The sequence below is a fragment of the Rattus norvegicus genome, chromosome 12 (assembly GCF_036323735.1).
Source record: "Rattus norvegicus strain BN/NHsdMcwi chromosome 12, GRCr8, whole genome shotgun sequence".
Taxonomy (NCBI): Eukaryota; Metazoa; Chordata; class Mammalia; order Rodentia; family Muridae; genus Rattus; species Rattus norvegicus.
In genome coordinates, this window is record NC_086030.1 from 5,133,851 (window position 1) to 5,150,763 (window position 16,913).

At 41.0% G+C, this 16,913-nt stretch overlaps 1 protein-coding gene across 12 annotated transcripts in view; it reads left to right on the forward strand.

The window, feature by feature from the left end:
- Positions 1-16,913, forward strand: part of Pds5b (PDS5 cohesin associated factor B) — a 143,095-nt gene that overhangs the window by 95,737 nt on the left and 30,445 nt on the right. For all 12 annotated transcript variants that reach the window (XR_010056381.1, XM_039089323.2, XM_039089324.1 and 9 more), the window contains 4 exons: positions 1,499-1,614; positions 5,131-5,236; positions 10,295-10,455; positions 16,425-16,548. Coding sequence is in view for 11 of the 12 variants with exons in the window: in XM_039089323.2 (XP_038945251.1) it covers positions 1,499-1,614; positions 5,131-5,236; positions 10,295-10,455; positions 16,425-16,548 (507 nt within the window). In the remaining variant the exon portion in view is untranslated. The remainder of the gene's footprint in view (positions 1-1,498; positions 1,615-5,130; positions 5,237-10,294; positions 10,456-16,424; positions 16,549-16,913) is intronic.

Sequence of the window (16,913 nt, forward strand, 5' to 3'; positions counted from 1 at the left end):
CCAGAGAGAGTTGCCATTAATATAATGCCTTTCAAAATGAAATTATCTTATATAAAGAATTTTATACATTTCATTTCCATTGGGTTTTATAGTGTTAAATTTCATATGTGCTCCGTAGCTGGGTGAGCACTGACATTCTCGGCTCTTTCTCACAGCTCCCCCTTCTCCTTTCTTTTGGAGTGGGGTCTTGCTGCCCCACGAGGCTCGAGCTAAACCCCTGCTATACTTTGCCATGGCACTGACATTCAGTTTCATACCCATGCTTCTGGCTCTACTGTGCAACACTTTCATAGCAATGTTTTACAAGCTCTTGACTTCTACAGATTATTAGAAGACGTAATTACTTGGATGAATGGTGTGTTTTTCATGCCTTTAACATGTAGTTCTCAATCATAATTCTGTGCACTGATTGTTAGAAACAAAACCCAAGGAAAAACAAAACAGTTTGATATGAATTATGTTAGTTGCTTAGATTCTGACCACTTTTCTCCTTCCTTATGTTTTTTTAATCATTCATACTTCCTTTGTGAGTTGAATGTTTAAAATCTTTGCCTATTTTTATAGAATAATTTTTTTATCTTGCAACTAGGTAGTTTGTAACATGTCATTATTAAGCTGCAAGTAATTTTCTGTCAGCTTTCATTTTGTTTGTGATGTCCTTTTTATATCATATCAATTTTTACCTAGGTATGGTTTAAATATTTACCTCTTGGGTTTTGCTTTTGGTGCCTTGATCATAAAATTCCATTCCATTGCAATGATTGGTGTTAATTATCAGCTTGATTTGTAAGACAGTCTCTGAGCATGTCTGTGAGGAATTATCTGGTTGTATTAATTGAAGTAGGAAGACAGATCCACTGTGGGCAGCACCATTCCCTAGGCAGGGCATCCTGAACTGTTTGTATATGAAGAAAAAGCTGAGCTCCTGTGCATGCATTAGTTGTCCTCAGTTCTGATTATGGTGTGATATGACCAGCTCCCTCAAGCTCAGCTGTGTCCTCTGTGCTGTGCCTGACTATATAACTTGGGGACTGTTAGCCCAAATAGTGTTTTTTACTCATCTATCTCCTGAGATTCATTTTAGAAAAAAGATGATTCTTGGGTCTTTCCCAGGTGGGCTGAGTGAGAATCTTCAGAATGAAATCCAGGAATGTAGTTTCTTAACAGTTCTCTGTGGTAATAATGCTGGCTAAAGTTTGTCTTTCTGATTCTGGTTTTACTCTTCTATTCGTATTCTTTTGAATCGTGTTTGATGTATGCCATGAGGTTGGAATCTCACCTCGTTTTTACTCAAAGCAGTTGTTGAGGTTTTTCTCTATTGCAGAGTGTGCACCTTATTTACTTGGAATGTACTCGATTCTTAATCTAGATTTTTTTTTTTAACTTAACTATAGAGTTCTGTTTTTCAGCATTAGAATTACAGAATGTTAGAGGCTTTTTAATATTTTAAAATATGTTTAAGTATATTTTTATAAAAGTTTACAAATCTGCATTTCAGCGTGAAATAACTAAGAAGCTGGGAAACCCTAAACAGCCTACGAACCCCTTCTTGGAGATGATCAAGTTCCTCCTGGAGAGGATAGCCCCTGTGCACATTGACACTGAGTCTATCAGGTACTTGGACTTGAGCAGTAAAACTCCTCAGTGTGTCCCAACGGTGCAGGACCACAGTCACGGCAGCTGCTCATCTTTGTTTGCATGTGTGGTCGGTCACCTGTCCTGTCTGTCTATGTAACATGGTTACTCATGTGCAGTCCGCCAGCTTCTCCTCTTTCACTTTATTACTTTACCTCAGCTCAGAAGACCCTCTCTGGGTGTTACTGTTCTATCTAGGAAGGAAGCATAGCTAAGATTTTGCCTTTATAGAAATGGGAGAAACAGAATCGTACGCATTGAGATCATCATAAGCCGGAGGAACTGGACAGGGATACAGGGTGTTTTGAAGCTACCCGCCATCTGTTACATTATAGTATAGGGTGCTCTGCCCGGGATTAGATGTGGATGCTATTAACACTGAGCATTGGGGCTCCAGTTTATTCTTTCACCCTTAGGAAACCACGGATTTAGGTGCTGCATGGAGGAGGGAGGAGGAAGATAACTTAAGCTTTTGCTTGCTGTGGTGCTCTGTGAATAGATGCTGGGAGGATGGGAGAGAAAGATGGGATACGTGAGGAAAGTATAAAGAGTACCCCTGGAAGGGGTTGGAATACAGGGCTTCAGGTCCACATAAAGAATCCTGTTATCGTGAAGAGAGTAAAAAGCCCCTCCCCCTTTTTGAAGTAGATGAGACAACATGTAATTATCATTTGGACATGGCAAGAAATTTTTTACTTTTCCCCCTTCCTTTCTCCCCTTTCTGTGTGTCTTGTATTTACTTAGATAAGTTCTCATGTAGCCTGAGTTGTCCTTGAACTTGCCATGCATGTAGCTGTGGATGACCTGAGTTCCTGACCCTCCTGCTTTTATCCTCCAAGTGCTGGGATCGTTGGAATAAGCCACCTCACATGGCTGTGTTTCTTGTTTTTTAAGTAACATTGAGTTCGACATGAAATTGAGAAATTGAATAGTAATGAAAAATAATGTGGACAGATATGGAAACCCTTTTACAGAATGGAAATTGAGAGGTGTGAGAAGTCCAGGTTGTTTCAGGTTTCTTACACTTAACAATGGTGAACATTTTTACAAGCAAGACCAAGAGTCGCCCTTTGGTTTCCGTGGTCAGGAACTTAGTTCTCCAGCGGGTACGTGAGAACGTAAGGCCCACAAGTGCAGGTTCTGCTTCTAATAGGCCTGGGAGAAGCGAGGTGGAATGGGAACTGCCTTACAGGTTTGGAACGATGGCAGGTGTCCGATTAGATCAGAAGTGGCGCAGACCCTTCAGAGACAAGCTCTGTCAGTCCTGTCAGCAGTCTCTGCATTTTATAGATGGGCGAATGGTGAGACCTTTACATTTTTTTTTATTATAACTGATAAACATTTAAATAAGGGAAAAAAATCCCACCAAACATTTCTTGGCTAACTGTATTTCTTTGGGGGAATTCTTTTATTTTATTTTATTTTTCTATGGATACCTCAGAGGAACATATTTCTTTTGTTAATTGATTACAGGAATGTTAAGACTATGAGCCAAACATTTGATTCTAAGTCTATTAATAAATAGTAAATTACATAATTCTTTTTGGTTTTTGATTTCTTTTTGACTTTGGTATATTAAGTAATTTCGTGTTCTACATTTTCATCTGTAATTGGTCTGGAATTTATGAGAGCATCAGGGTTCTTCTGTTTTTATTGTACGTAATAGTTGGTTGAATTAATCATTTATTGAAAAAGTTGATTTATTTCCATTTTTTGAAGTGTTTTCTCCTTGTTGAACAAATTCTTGTATGTTTTGCATGAACCTGTGTTGATTTTTCTGAGGTATTCCTGGCAGATTTGTCTCACAGAGGAAGCCTTTTACTGCTCCTCCCTCCTGTTTGGCAGCAGGCATGCATTGGTCTGCCAGACAGACAGGCGTGTGCATGGGTTCAGACTTCCTGTTCCCCAAGGACATGGGATTCTGTCAGCAGCTTGGATTCCTGGATACCTTACGTCTTTTGGCTTCTCCGTGTACATACCCTCTGTGCTTTTTAGCTCATTGCTGCTGATAGAGAAAATCACTTGTCCTGGGAACTTTGTTTGTATCACCTCACTGATTTATTTTTTTATTTTTGGTTTATATCTTAGGTTAGCATACAAAGCGTGTCTCATTACATAGGATGCACTTGTCTTTGTTCCTCACTGAATACCGTAGCAGATTTTAAAGTAACTTGCCAATTTTTTTTTGTTTTCTGGCTGATGCTTTCCCTGAGGCTGTGTGTATGATCAGTTCATGTTCCTCTGCTACGTTCTCTGTCATTCTGTCTCTGACTTTCTCTGTAGTTCTTTTTAGATGAAACTGTTAGTATGTGTGTGTTTATTTACTTGTGGCCCTCCTACCATTCTTATAGAAGAAAGCAAAAGTTACAATTTTAATCTCCCTACTATGTAGAAGAATCATGGTACTGCTGGTAGTAGGATTCAGGTGGGGTATTTTTATTTGGGTAATTTGAGGTATGAAACCAGGGAAAAGTCATTTTATGGAAACTTAAAAGGGAAAACTATGTAAATGAAAATACTTGAGAGAAATAAATGTTTTTAGTGTGGACATGATTACATATATGTACGTGTGTAGAGTGGTGCATCTGCAGAGACCCACGTGTGGAAGTCAGGACCTCTTACAGGATTGGCTCTTTCTTACCTTGCATGTCTTGTGGATCATGCTCAAGTATCCAGGCTGGATGGCAAGCCCGGAGCCATTTTGCCAGCCAAAATAGACTTTGTATGTAAGACAATTTTAAATCCTTATTAGAGAGGCAGGTATGCTTTAGCCCACTGTTTGGTACTAAATTTGAGCATAAAATAGTTTTGAAGAAACATCTCTACCAGGTATTCCAGGGAACATTGCATAAACCGTTATCCTGGCGTGTTTTATCTCCGTACTGTTACTTCATTACTTGGTGCTTGTGAGAAGATCAACTGTGCTTTGGTGTGAATGACTGCGTCAGGTCAGTATCAGCGCATGACTGAGGTTTGTGTGCAGTAACACTAGCCCAATTCTACAGCTGAGAAACATCGCTGCTTTTCCCATGCTCTCTTACAAGGCTTTGTTGTTTCTGTCACAATTTTAGAGTCTGTGATTTCTGACTCTTAGCCCAGAGTCTTGTGTAGTAAATAGTTTTAGAACGATAAACCTTCTCCTGAGAAGACACTAGTAAAGGTATGGTGGCATTCAAAAAGGAAGTCAGGTCCCATTTTGGTTTCATTTGAATGGGCAAAGGAAGAGAACATACTTTGAAAAGATTATTTTGGTGTAAGTTGTTTTATAATAATGTTTGGAGGGTTGGGGATTTAGCTCAGTGGTAGAGCGCTTGCCTAGGAAGCGCAAGGCCCTGGGTTCGGTCCCCAGCTCCAAAAAAAAAAAAAATGTTTGGAAAACAACCATACAAGAATCGTGTGTGCTGTGTAGCTATTTAATATTTAGGTCCTTTTCTCGGACTGCTATCGTATTACAGCAGAAAGAAATAAGCCTCGTGTTTTCTTCTCGCCCTGCAGCGCTCTTATCAAGCAGGTGAATAAGTCGATAGATGGGACAGCAGATGATGAGGACGAGGGCGTCCCCACAGATCAGGCTATCCGCGCGGGCCTCGAGCTGCTGAAGGTAAGAGCGCTCACTCATCTGCACCTGAGTGTCGCCGAGACAGCGGGTCTGTGTCATCTTTGAAGGCCTGTATGCCGCTCCGACTGGTCTGAACACGGATATGTAGGCACAGGTCTGCTCGGCTTGCCTTCCAAATTCTGATGTTAGGGCTCAGGTCACTTATTCCTAAGATTTTTTTTCTCAAAGTTGTGTGACCTAATGAGAGGAGTCTTGGTTTAGAAAATAATCAAGTGGAAATTTCTCCAGGTTTTAAGTTCTGTCATCAAACTTAATTTTAGTTTAGAGGGCGTCACCAAGACTCATTAGTGACAAGAGTGGGTGGTGCTCAGCGTGAGCCTCTTGACTGTATGCACATCACCACATTGTTGACAACATAACAGTACTGAAGTAGTTAGAAGCCTTTCAGTCATAAACACGATTTTAAACTTTTATTGTAATTAGTTTTATTTAGTTAAAGTGCAGTTTTATTTAAAAGCGTTGGTTTTCAGCTGGTATTGATATGGGCTGAGAGGTTGGGATGTCAGCTGTCTCTGAGCACTTCTTGCCAGTGTCTCAGAGGGGTACAGCATGTCACACAGAGTCTCCGAGTGCGCGCTCGCTCCTAGCAAGAAAGTGAGTGTGAAGTAGCGACGCTCCACTTCAGCATAACATATCACTGCAGATTTCTTACTCTTTAGAGTTACCAAGTTTTATTCATATAAACAGTGCTAAAATAAAATTTGTGTGTAATGTCTTTTACAAGCCAGAATGTCATTACTGGGTTCAAGAGAACAAGGACCTTCGAATTTTTTGGAGATATACACATAAAATTAAAATTTTATAGACACATTTTTTATATATAAATCTGTATGCTCTTTATAAAGAAATTGTATATAATTGTTTCCCCAGAGTTTACAGCTGTTGAAATCTTTCTGGTGCTTAATCTGGAATCCCAGTGAAGCCAACCTGTAGGGGTCTTGCTTAAATTGTTTGTATTGATAGTCATTTACTATATAGAATGTTCTATGCTTTATTCAAATAATATAAACTTTATTCATTGGGAAAAAATAAACATTCTTTTCATAACATTTTACAGAGAAATTTCTCCTAGATGCCATTCTTTTTTTTTTTTTTTAAGAATTTTAAGTGTTTAATATTTATTTATTTATTTTTCATGTATGTGAGTACACTGTAGCTGTCTTCAGACACACCAGAAGAGGGCATCAGATCCCATTACAGATGGTTGTGAGCCACCATGTCGTTGCTGGGATTTGAACTCAGAACCTCTGGAAGAGCAATCTGTGCTCTTAACCACTGAGCCATCTCTCCAGCCCCTAGATGCCATTCTTAGTATGAGAAAGTAGCAGTCTCTTTATTCAGTGTTTACAAACATGTTGTGCTACCATTATAAAGGATTACGCTAATCTGCTAAGTCTGAGCAGTACTGTAATCTCTACAGTGTTACTAGTGATCAACCTCCTGTACATTAAAAATTCCTGACTCCATTAATTTTTTATTGTTTGTATACCTTCTGATAACTCAATCTTTTCCTTAGAATTTTGATTTGAATGAACTTTTAAAATTTTCTTTGCTTTTTAATGGGAAATATTTGATGAATAGAAATTATTATACTGAGGTTATAAACATTGGTATGACAAGTAAGTAGAATATTACACGGTCACTTTGGTTTGGAATGTTATGTGGCTTTATCACTTTGACAAAGTATGTAAGAAAGGAAGCTGCGGGGAGAGGGGCTTCTCCTGCTCACAGTTCTCGGGCCTTTGTGCAGAGTCACTCAGTCTCATTCGTCCCTGAGTGGTGGTGAGGCAAGGATACCATGGCAGGGGGTGTTCTAGACTAGAGATGGTTACTTCGTAGCCATTGAGAAGCATAGAGAAAAGAAGGGTTTAGAGTTTGTTCCTCATATATACTCTTCCAAAAATATATACCCTTCCAAGGCACCCCTTAGCTGTGAATTCGTAAGTGGATTAGTCCTTTGGGGAAGTTAGAATCCTCACAGCCCCACTGGTCTTCATGCACTCGTCATCTTCCGACCAGACAGGGTCCTCTGGGTGAGACCCTTGTAGATCGATGGAACTATACGATTTCTCCTTGGCATCTAAAGCTCGTTCATCTCATCTTGTACAACATGTTTTCCTTTTCATTGGAGCTTCAAGGTTTGGCAATTCCATTGTTTTGAAACAATTAAACTTCAAAATCTTTGAGAATCAAGAACATCTTAGAGTACTTGTAGAAAATCAAAAACAAGTTGCACGCTTTTGATGTGTTCAAGGCATACTTGTCTGTTCCAAAAGGGAGGCATGGGTGCAAAGCACAGGGAGGTGGGACTGAAGCAAGGTCAGATACCAGCGAGCGAAGCATTGCATCCTGTAACTCTGTCCAGCATCTGCAGCACACAGTGTGAGCTTCGAAGGGCTTGGGCAGCCCTGCCCCTATACCCTTTCTTCCCACAGGACTTAGAATCATTCTTATGGCCTGGTTCTGTGCACTGCCTAGAATTTTCCTTAGCAGACATTTTGTGGACTGGCATCTCCACCTTTCTAGGGTCTTCAATACAGCCCTGAGTTCACTCTGAGCCGCATATTTCTCTGTCAGGGGCTCTCAACAGGGAATCTGATCCTGGTTTGAAGTCTGCATGAATATTTCCATGACTCAAAACGGTTGCATTTTGCGTGTCTGAAACTCTAGCATTACATGGAAGATGCCAGAGTTTGTCACCAAATCAAGGAGGTGCTGGACACACTTGGCTGTGGCTGCGGCAGCCATGCTGGGAAGTGATTTCTGGACAAGTGGCTACTTACCCACGTAGGGCCTGTCGGAGCCTTCCTGTTAAAGCCGTCCGGTGGTTTTATGCTCTTGTGTTCCTCAGTCCTGGTGCAGAGTATTTGGCTTCGTTTTGCTCATCTCTTCAGTAACCACTTAGTCTTCAACCCAGCTTGCTTTATCAGTAAACTGCAGGTTTTACATTCTTTGTTTTGTCTTTTTGTTCCTTATTCTTTATGTAATGCTCACTAAAAGCTGCCAGTAATCTTCGTGCTGTATTCCAAATACCAAAGAATCTTGACATTTTCCCTACCAGTTCTCTACTGTCGTTTTTAAATATAGCCTCACGCACATTCTCAGGGCTCCGACAAAACAGAGACAAGTTGCTAGACACAGCTGCCTGTCTCTAGGGCAGCTCCCAGTAGAACCCTGGTCTGTTACTGTCAGCCTTCTGGGTGCCCCCAACCCTCCAAGCTCCCACTGTAATCACTCAGTAAACTGCAGCCAAAGAAGGCCGCCACCTTTCCCAGTTTCTCTATAAAGCAGCTTCAAAGGCTTCTGAGCTACCTGATGAGATGTCATGGTGCCAGTTTTTGGTGCCCATTTTCTCTGTTAGCCAGCCTGTCATCACCGTGATACCATACCGAGGAAAGCCAAGGACTTCCTTGGCTCCTAGATGTAGAGATTTTACCCCAGGGTCACTTGTCTTCATGACTGCCCCGTGATGGCACAGAGATATCCTGGAGGGAGCACACAGTAGACTATGGTGCTTGGCCTATGGCAGCAGGAGGCAGGGACAGAGTAAGAGTCAGGTCCTTCAAAGGCGTGCCCTAGTTGCCTACATTTTATATTCACACCATGGGAAACCATAAACTGTGATGACTTAGATTATACTGAGTATTCAAAATGCTGTATTAGTTTCCTGAGTGATTTTTATCTTTGCCATCACACCTGTCATGTATTTCCCTGAAATTTGTATTGATTTTATTGAACTTTTAAGCTTTCTTTACATCTTTGTTAATAATGTTGTTTATTCTGATTATTTACAAATCTTTGAAATAAGACTATATAGTAATTTTATGCTGTTTGGTATTGTTACATTTGTATTCAGATTTCATTATCCTACACTTTTAATCCTATAATGGGGCTGAGAAGATGGCTCCGGGTGAAGTGCTCGCTTTATAAGCATGAGGACCTGAGTTTGGATCCCTAGTGTGAGCGAGACAGGCAGGCAGGTCCTGGGCAATTGTGTGCTAGCTCCAATAGCTGAAACTGTGAGCTTCAGAGTCAGTGGGATACCCCGTTTGGAAAGACAGAAGGTGGAGAGTTATAGAGAAAGATAACCACAGTGACCTCTGACCACCACATGCTCACAGACAGATGAACACACTCATATATTTCACTCACTCATGCACACATACACGCACGCACAACCTAAGGTTGGCTTTTTTTAAATTTAAATATGACCTATTCTAAAAGAATATACCAAGAAATATTTGATGTTATTTTCTATTACTAGGTATGTGTTTCTCTTGGTGTTATTAATTTTCTGTTACCTGTTTTTGTTTGTTTTGATTTGATTTATTTTGACACTGCGTCTTGTATGTATGTAGACCAGACTCATGGACATCTGCCTGCATCCTGAGTGTTGGGATCAGATGTGTGCACAGCTAGACCCACTCTAGTGCGGCTTTTTGTTTGCTTTATTTGTCCTTGAGACAGTCTCATGGAGTAGGCTGGTCTCCCTTGTGGACAGTTGAGGACAACCCTGGCTTGCTGATCCTCCTTAGACATACGGATGATGATGATGATGGGATTGTGGGCGTGCACCGCCAGCCTCAGTTCTGTGCGATGTGGGGATCAGTGCAGGGCTGCGTGTGTGTTAGGAAAGCAAGTCTATTATGGTCTGTGCCACCGCTCTGAACGTGACGATTTCTTTTACTGCTTTTACCGTGCTGATTTGGTTATTTACTTTAGTACCTTTTACGATCTGGTAGTATACATTTCCTAACTTATTTTTTTAAAATCTAATCTCTTCTAATGGTTATTTGGGGGGGGGGAGTAATATTTTGTTAAGCTTCCTATATATCCCCGTTTTCTTACCCTTATGTCAGACCTCTTAAAATAATCAAAGTCCAAATTATTTTGACTAGAAATATATTAACCTTCCACACAGGAACATAGCATAGTTAATCCTGAATTGATTCTCGACTAGTATTATTTCTAGTGTGTACTTTACATGTGTATTACTAACATGAAAAGTCTTTACAGGTAATGTTTCTAAACCCTTCGCAGGTGCTGTCTTTTACACACCCTATCTCATTCCACTCTGCCGAGACGTTTGAATCCCTGCTGGCTTGTCTGAAGATGGATGATGAAAAGGTGGCGGAAGCTGCCCTACAAATTTTCAAAAACACAGGAAGCAAAATCGAAGAGGATTTCCCTCACATCAGATCGTGAGTTTGGCTTTTTCTGATAAATATTTTGGATATACTGTTTCTAGAGAAATTAAGTTTTGAGGAAAATTATGTTAATTCTTTATGATTGAGTGTAGACTTTCCTTTCTTATGAGAAAACATTGGTTGGTATTTTAGGTTTATAAGATCGAAGACAAGTATGGTACGTCTTTCTGATGCTTTAGTGTTGCTTAAAAACTTAAAAGTTATTTCATCATAAAGTAGTTCCTGCTGTACAAGCACAGAATGGACAGTTCAGGTGCATCTAAGGCACTTGAGAAATGCCAGAGGTGCTAATCGAGTGTGCGTGCGCGCAAGCTGTTCTGAGCCCATTTGTGCAACTTCCCCTGCACGGGTCACAGGACAGCTTCCCGTAGAGTTGCTCTCTTCCTTTTGGGTTCTGGGAGAATTGAATTCAGATCACCTCATGTGCATATTAAGTGCTTTTATCTACCGAGTAAGTAAGTAGATATAAAAGGCAAACACCTGCCAGGAATTTACATGTTTGGTAAGAATAAGAAGCACTATTGTTTGGAACTTTTTGTTAACTTTCAAGTGAGTTCAGGATATATATTTTTTAATGGGATGATACTCTTGCTACCCAGATCAGATCAGAGAGCAGAGCGGCTGTACACACGGACTGTGTCTACCCATACACCGTATTGTATGTTCACTTGATAGGTTAGCTCAGTGAAAATGTCCGCACTACCCAACAGGATGTTACTAATCTAAGTGAGGAATCTAACATTCAGACAAGCTGATGGTTCTAGGTCATAACCAGCAAGAAGTGAATCTGTGGTTTGAATTTAGACTTAATCATAATATCTGTGGAACAATATCCCTTTAGTCAAAGTTTCTGCTTTTTTCCTTATTTCTTTTCCTTATTGGCTTTTGTAGTTAGCATGTAAGATAATGGGCCTTGTTACCTACTTACACACACACACACACACACACACACACACACACACACGATATGTATGTGTCTCCTTTTACTTCACTTATATTTGCCCTTTCCATAATCCCTATTTATTTTGGGTGTGTGTGTGCATGCGTGTGCATGGCACTCTGGTTGGACATCTTGGCTGCTGTGCTGCACTAATGTGATTGCAAATGCTCCGACACACTTTGGATTCTAGCTGATGTGTACCCAGGAGCGAGCTGGACAACAGGATCACTTAGTTATTTTAAGTTCTATTCTGTGTTTGAGGAAACTGCTTACTGATTCCTGTAGCGGCCCTCAGCCATGCGTAAGTCCCATTCTCAGATGTCCTTCCTTGTCAGCATCTCAGGTTTACTTTGTATTTTTCTGATGTCTGAGGAGTTGAACACTTGCAAGTGTTTGTCTCATTTTGGTAAATGTCCGTTCCATTAATCTGTCCATTACTGATTGACTTGGGGGTGTGGATTTTAGTTTGTTTGGTGTTTTAAGTGTGGGATACTTTATAGTTTCTAGATTCTAATTTGCTGTCAGATACAGAATTGTTATAAGTTTGAATTGTGAATGCTGTCACTGTTACTATTTTTGTTGTTGTTGTGCACTAGGTTCTAAATTTTGTGCAGTTCCATTTGTTGATTCTTGGGATTATTTCCTGAGCTATTGTTATTTTCAGAAAGTCCCAACCTAGGCCTCTATCCTGAAGCTTCCCTCTAGAGCTTTCAGAGTCTTACGTTAAGGTCTTTTTGATCCACATCTGTTCAGAGTGAGATGTTCTTTCCTGCATGCTGAGGAGATCCCGTTTTTCCTGTGCCATTTGCTGCAGAGGCTGACCCTTTCGTCACCTTCAGGATTCAGGGGCCTGTGCTTGTCTTTTAAGCCCTCTGTGGCTAAGCTTGGCTCATGTTTGCTTTGTTAGTTATCAGGAGAGCCAGCCTGGTTGTAGCTTCTTCCATTTGCTTGGTACGTGCCTTTGACTCTCGAGTCTGTGAGCGTCTGTCACTGACGCATGCTTCTTAGATATAGGACATAGCTGGATCTTGTTTATTAGCAAGTCTATGTATTTTAATTGGAGTTAATAAAATTTCCACTTCATCAGAGAGAGAGGCTGGCTAATTCCTAAAGCCTTTGGCTCTCTTTCTAGTTGGTGGGTTATTGTGCATTGCTTTATCTCTTTCCTGCTAGTGGTAGTGGTTTCGAGGCCTTACATTTTGAGTGTGATAGATTTCCTTTGCAGGTCTTTCTTCACGCTCTTCATGTTTTTCTCACGTGAAACTGGTCTCCTCTGCTCTCTTCATTTCTTTCCTGTGCATGGTCTTCATCTGGGGATGTTTTTTGCAGTGTTATTGTGATTTTTCTTTGGAACAAGAACATTTGTCTGTTTACCTCAGATAGGGCATCAGTGATGAGGGATAGGGGGAAATTCCACCCAAATTTAACCCAGTAAGCCATTGAGTTTATTGGGGTTATCCATAACAGTGTGGGTGAGAGGTTATTTACAGGAGTTCCAGTGATTCAAAGGCAATTGCGTCACCAAAGCCAGCACAGGAGACAGCTGATAAACGTTATTCGCCTGAGACTCCTGCCTGACCTGTGTGGAACACCACTCGGGAGACTTCCCCAAACGTTCTCTGCTTTTACAGCCCTGTGGAGGACTCTCAGGGGTGTAAATCTTCAGACTTTATGGAGCCTGGGAAACTTGATTAGCGTCTTGATTCTTACAAGTTCCCTAAGTCATAGGAGCCCCCGGTCTCCCTCTTCTCTCCAGGAGAAAAGGATTCAGTTCTGGGAAAATTACAGCATTGCAGCTGGGGTGGTGACAGAGCGTTGCTTTAATTCATGCTGGTTTTAGAATGTCATTATGTCCTGGTCAATTTTGAAAGATAACTTTACTGGATATAGGAATCCGATTGGCAGTAAAATACCTGCTTTTCTGACTGCTAGAGATTTCCTGGGGCAGCCTGGTGAATTCCTGTATTTGCTTTTATGGGCTGGTGTTTATTATTGGTAGATAATAAACTGTGTTTTACACTTTCTGTGTCTTGACTATGATGTATTCTGAAGAGCTTCTCTGCTCATGACGATTTGCCATTGTAAACACCTCTTTGTGCTGGGATGCTCATTTTGTTAGGTTTGAGAAATATTTTACAATTTTATTGAATAGATTCTCTAGGCCTTTACTTTTTATTGATCTCTCCTGCACGAATTCTTAAGTCTGGCATCTTGATCTTGTCTCCGTGTTCTTGGAAGTTGTTAGTAGATTTCAGACTGGGACAAATGGCTGAGGTGCTCATCAACATATCAGAGTCGACCTGGCCCCCAGGTTCTCCTTGCAGCCCTCAGTCCCTTCCTGTTACTGGGCCCTCCCAGTCCCCATATCCCTACTTCATGAAGCCTCCAGCCTGGGGAGCGGGGCTGCTCTTCCTTGTATAATCCAACCTTTTTGGTTGCTGGCCCTCTTTGTTTCTTTAGCTTCCTGGCTGCTGTACCTACTTTTGCTTTTCCCCTCCTCCTTCTCTTCCCAAGGCTCAGCTCAGCCTGGTCACATGGTCGCTGTCCACTCTCCCAGGTGTCCTGCCTCTGTTTAGACTCTCCCACGTACCTTTAATAAACTGTCTCTTCCACCATACCTAGAGCAGTCATGCTCTTTTCCTTTTTCTTCTTTTGTTCATTCAGTTGTCAGGATCATTTATTTACTTTTTACCCCTTTAATGTTTGAATGTAGTGTTTTCCTGGCCTTGTGACCGTCTCTCATGAAGTTCTTTGATCTCTGTGGTCTAGTCCACTGTGAGTTTTTCTGTAGAGTTTTTTTTATTTGATTCCTGAGCTTTTTGTTTCCTATATTTCTGAACCTCTCCCTCCTGCCCAGAATTCCAGTTTCCTTTCTGATTTTTCTCTTCACTTTTCCCTGTCCTGCTGTCTCTCTTTCCAGGCCTTGCACCGATTGATTAACTGCATTCACCTCTTTGAAGTTATTGATAACTTCTACAAGTAAACTTAGAAATTCTTCTAATTTTAGGATCCTTGAATTCAGTGGAGGAATTATGATCTTTTTTGAGGGCTCTGGTTGACTTTTTTTATGCTCTGTGTGTGTGTGTGTGTGTGTGTGTGTGTGTGCGCTGTGTTTATTTTTGGGTTTTTTTTTTTTTTTTTTTTTTTTTTTTTTTTGAGCTGGGGACCGAACCCAGGACCTTGCGCTTGCTAGGCAAGCGCTCTACCACTGAGCTAAATCCCCAACCTTGTGTTTATTTCTGAATTATGATTGACACGTCTATTATTTTGGCTCTCTTACAATCTGGGGTCTACTTAGTGAGTAGCTTTTCCTTGAACCCTCACTCCCTGGCACTCCTCAGAGAGGACAGAGCAAACCGCTGTCCCAGTACCTCCATCCAGCTCAACAGGATGCAGAAAGATTTGAAATGATAACTGTCAGTGACAGGAAATTGGAAACGGCACAGTTGACTCAAAATGTGCAATGGGTTAAAGTTGTTTAGGTGAACAGATTAGCAAATGACTGTTTAAGGAAGCAGCCAGGAAAGGGAGAGATTAGAACAGAAGTAGAGGTAGCTTAAAGAAAAAAAGCCAGGCATGGTGGGACATGCCTTTCATCATAGCACTTGGGAGGAGAGGCTGGTGGATTCTGAGTTTGAAGTTAGTCTGGTCCACCCTCGCAAGCTCCGGGACATCCAGGGCTACATAGGAAGACACTGCATGCACAGGTTCAAGCCAGATGGGGTCCCACCTCTAACCAAGAGGTTATCTGTAATTGATAGCTGTTGCAAAGAAGAAAGGAGCTTCCTCCAATAGAGTCTCCCTGGGTATAGTAACCTCACTGCAGGCCTCATGCCCAGGAGAAGTTGGCCAAGACAAAACGAATTCATTGGTACTTTGGTAAACTTTTTTTTCTTTTTGTTTTGCTCCGTTTGGGCATTTTTGTCGATGGATGTTTTGCTTGTGTGTTTTGTTTTTTTCTTGTGTCTATGTGTGTATGTGTTGCCTGTTTGTTGAAGAGAAAGAAAAACCATAAAAATTGGGTAGAAAGGACATGATCAAAATGCATTATGTAAGAAGAGAAGTAGTGTAGTATGATGGAGAGGAAGGTACGAGACATTAATACACAAAAGGAAAGAAGATTGCTCGAAAATGAGAACTAACGCACGTGATAAGTATAAGAAGGAAGGAAGTTTTAAAAAGCTAAAATTTTATTTTTTAAGAATAATAATCTTAAAGCCAAGTAGTACTAAAAGTACAGTAGAAAGGGAAGGGAATACACGTGGAAAAGGAGAAGACAGTGGAAAACCAGGAACAAGTGTAGATAAATGTCAGAGGCAGAAAATAGAAAGTCAAAAAACCTTTTAAAATATGGAGTAAAATATCAACAGTATAGTAAAGTAAGAAACAGAGAGGGGAAATTTCCCCACGTATGTTAGAATGGCTTCCTAGGTTACACAAGTAGGGGATGTCTGCCAGAGCCATCCTGCTCACTGTAGTCATTTCCCTTTCCATGGGAGGGCCGTCTGTGGCCACATTGATAGTCCCAAGTCACTGAGACTGGAGTCTGATCTTAGCTTGTTGGATCTGGTCCCTCTTTCCTGATGAATATAGGTTGAGTTGTTTACTTGAGAAGGACAATTTATCAATGACTCTACCACTGAAGAAAATGATGCCCCTTCCTTGGCAACCATTTCCTTACTGCCTGGAGCTGCTTGGATGGGTAGGGCCTTCTGAGAACCCGCTTTGCCCCATGATGGAATGTTATCTTGTATAGGTAGCCATGTCTGTTGTGGCTTGCTTCATGGGTGCATAGACATGATGTGTGGAGAAGATGTTCTTTGACAGAGTCCTCCCAGCACCCTCCCTCACTTACCCCTCTTCTGCAGTGCTCACTGAGCCTTGGGGAGGGTGATCAAGATGGCCTGTTACCAATTTCTGTATTGACTGTTCTCCTATATAAACAGAAGTTTCTCTGACCATGGTTGAGACAGTACTAATTTCAGGATATAAACATAAATTTTGCTTTTCTTTTTTTTTTAAGAGCCTTGCTTCCTGTCCTACATCACAAATCCAAAAAAGGACCACCTCGTCAGGCCAAGTACGCCATCCACTGCATTCATGCCATATTTTCCAGTAAAGAGACCCAGTTTGCACAGATATTTGAGGTAATGAAAAAATTTAATTTCTTACAAAATAAATTCTGACTTTGCAGAATATTGTCATTTGGAGATGTATGATATATTGTGTACTGTCAGGATGTGACTCGGTAAAATCAGCACCAGTGGTAGTTAAAATAGGAAAACTGGCCGTTCACAGCTTTACAACTACTTCAGGTTCAGAACTCAAACATGGCCTGATACTGTTTGACACTGCCCTATGTATTGTGTTTGGGGGCTTTTTCACCGAGTGCTTATTGTATGTATTCATAATCAATGATAGTATTGCTCTGTCAGTTTACAAGGTTAACAGTTTGTAACTCAGTCCAGTTGGTAAGGTAAATAGGTTAGATCAGTGGCCAAGCTAACTGCTA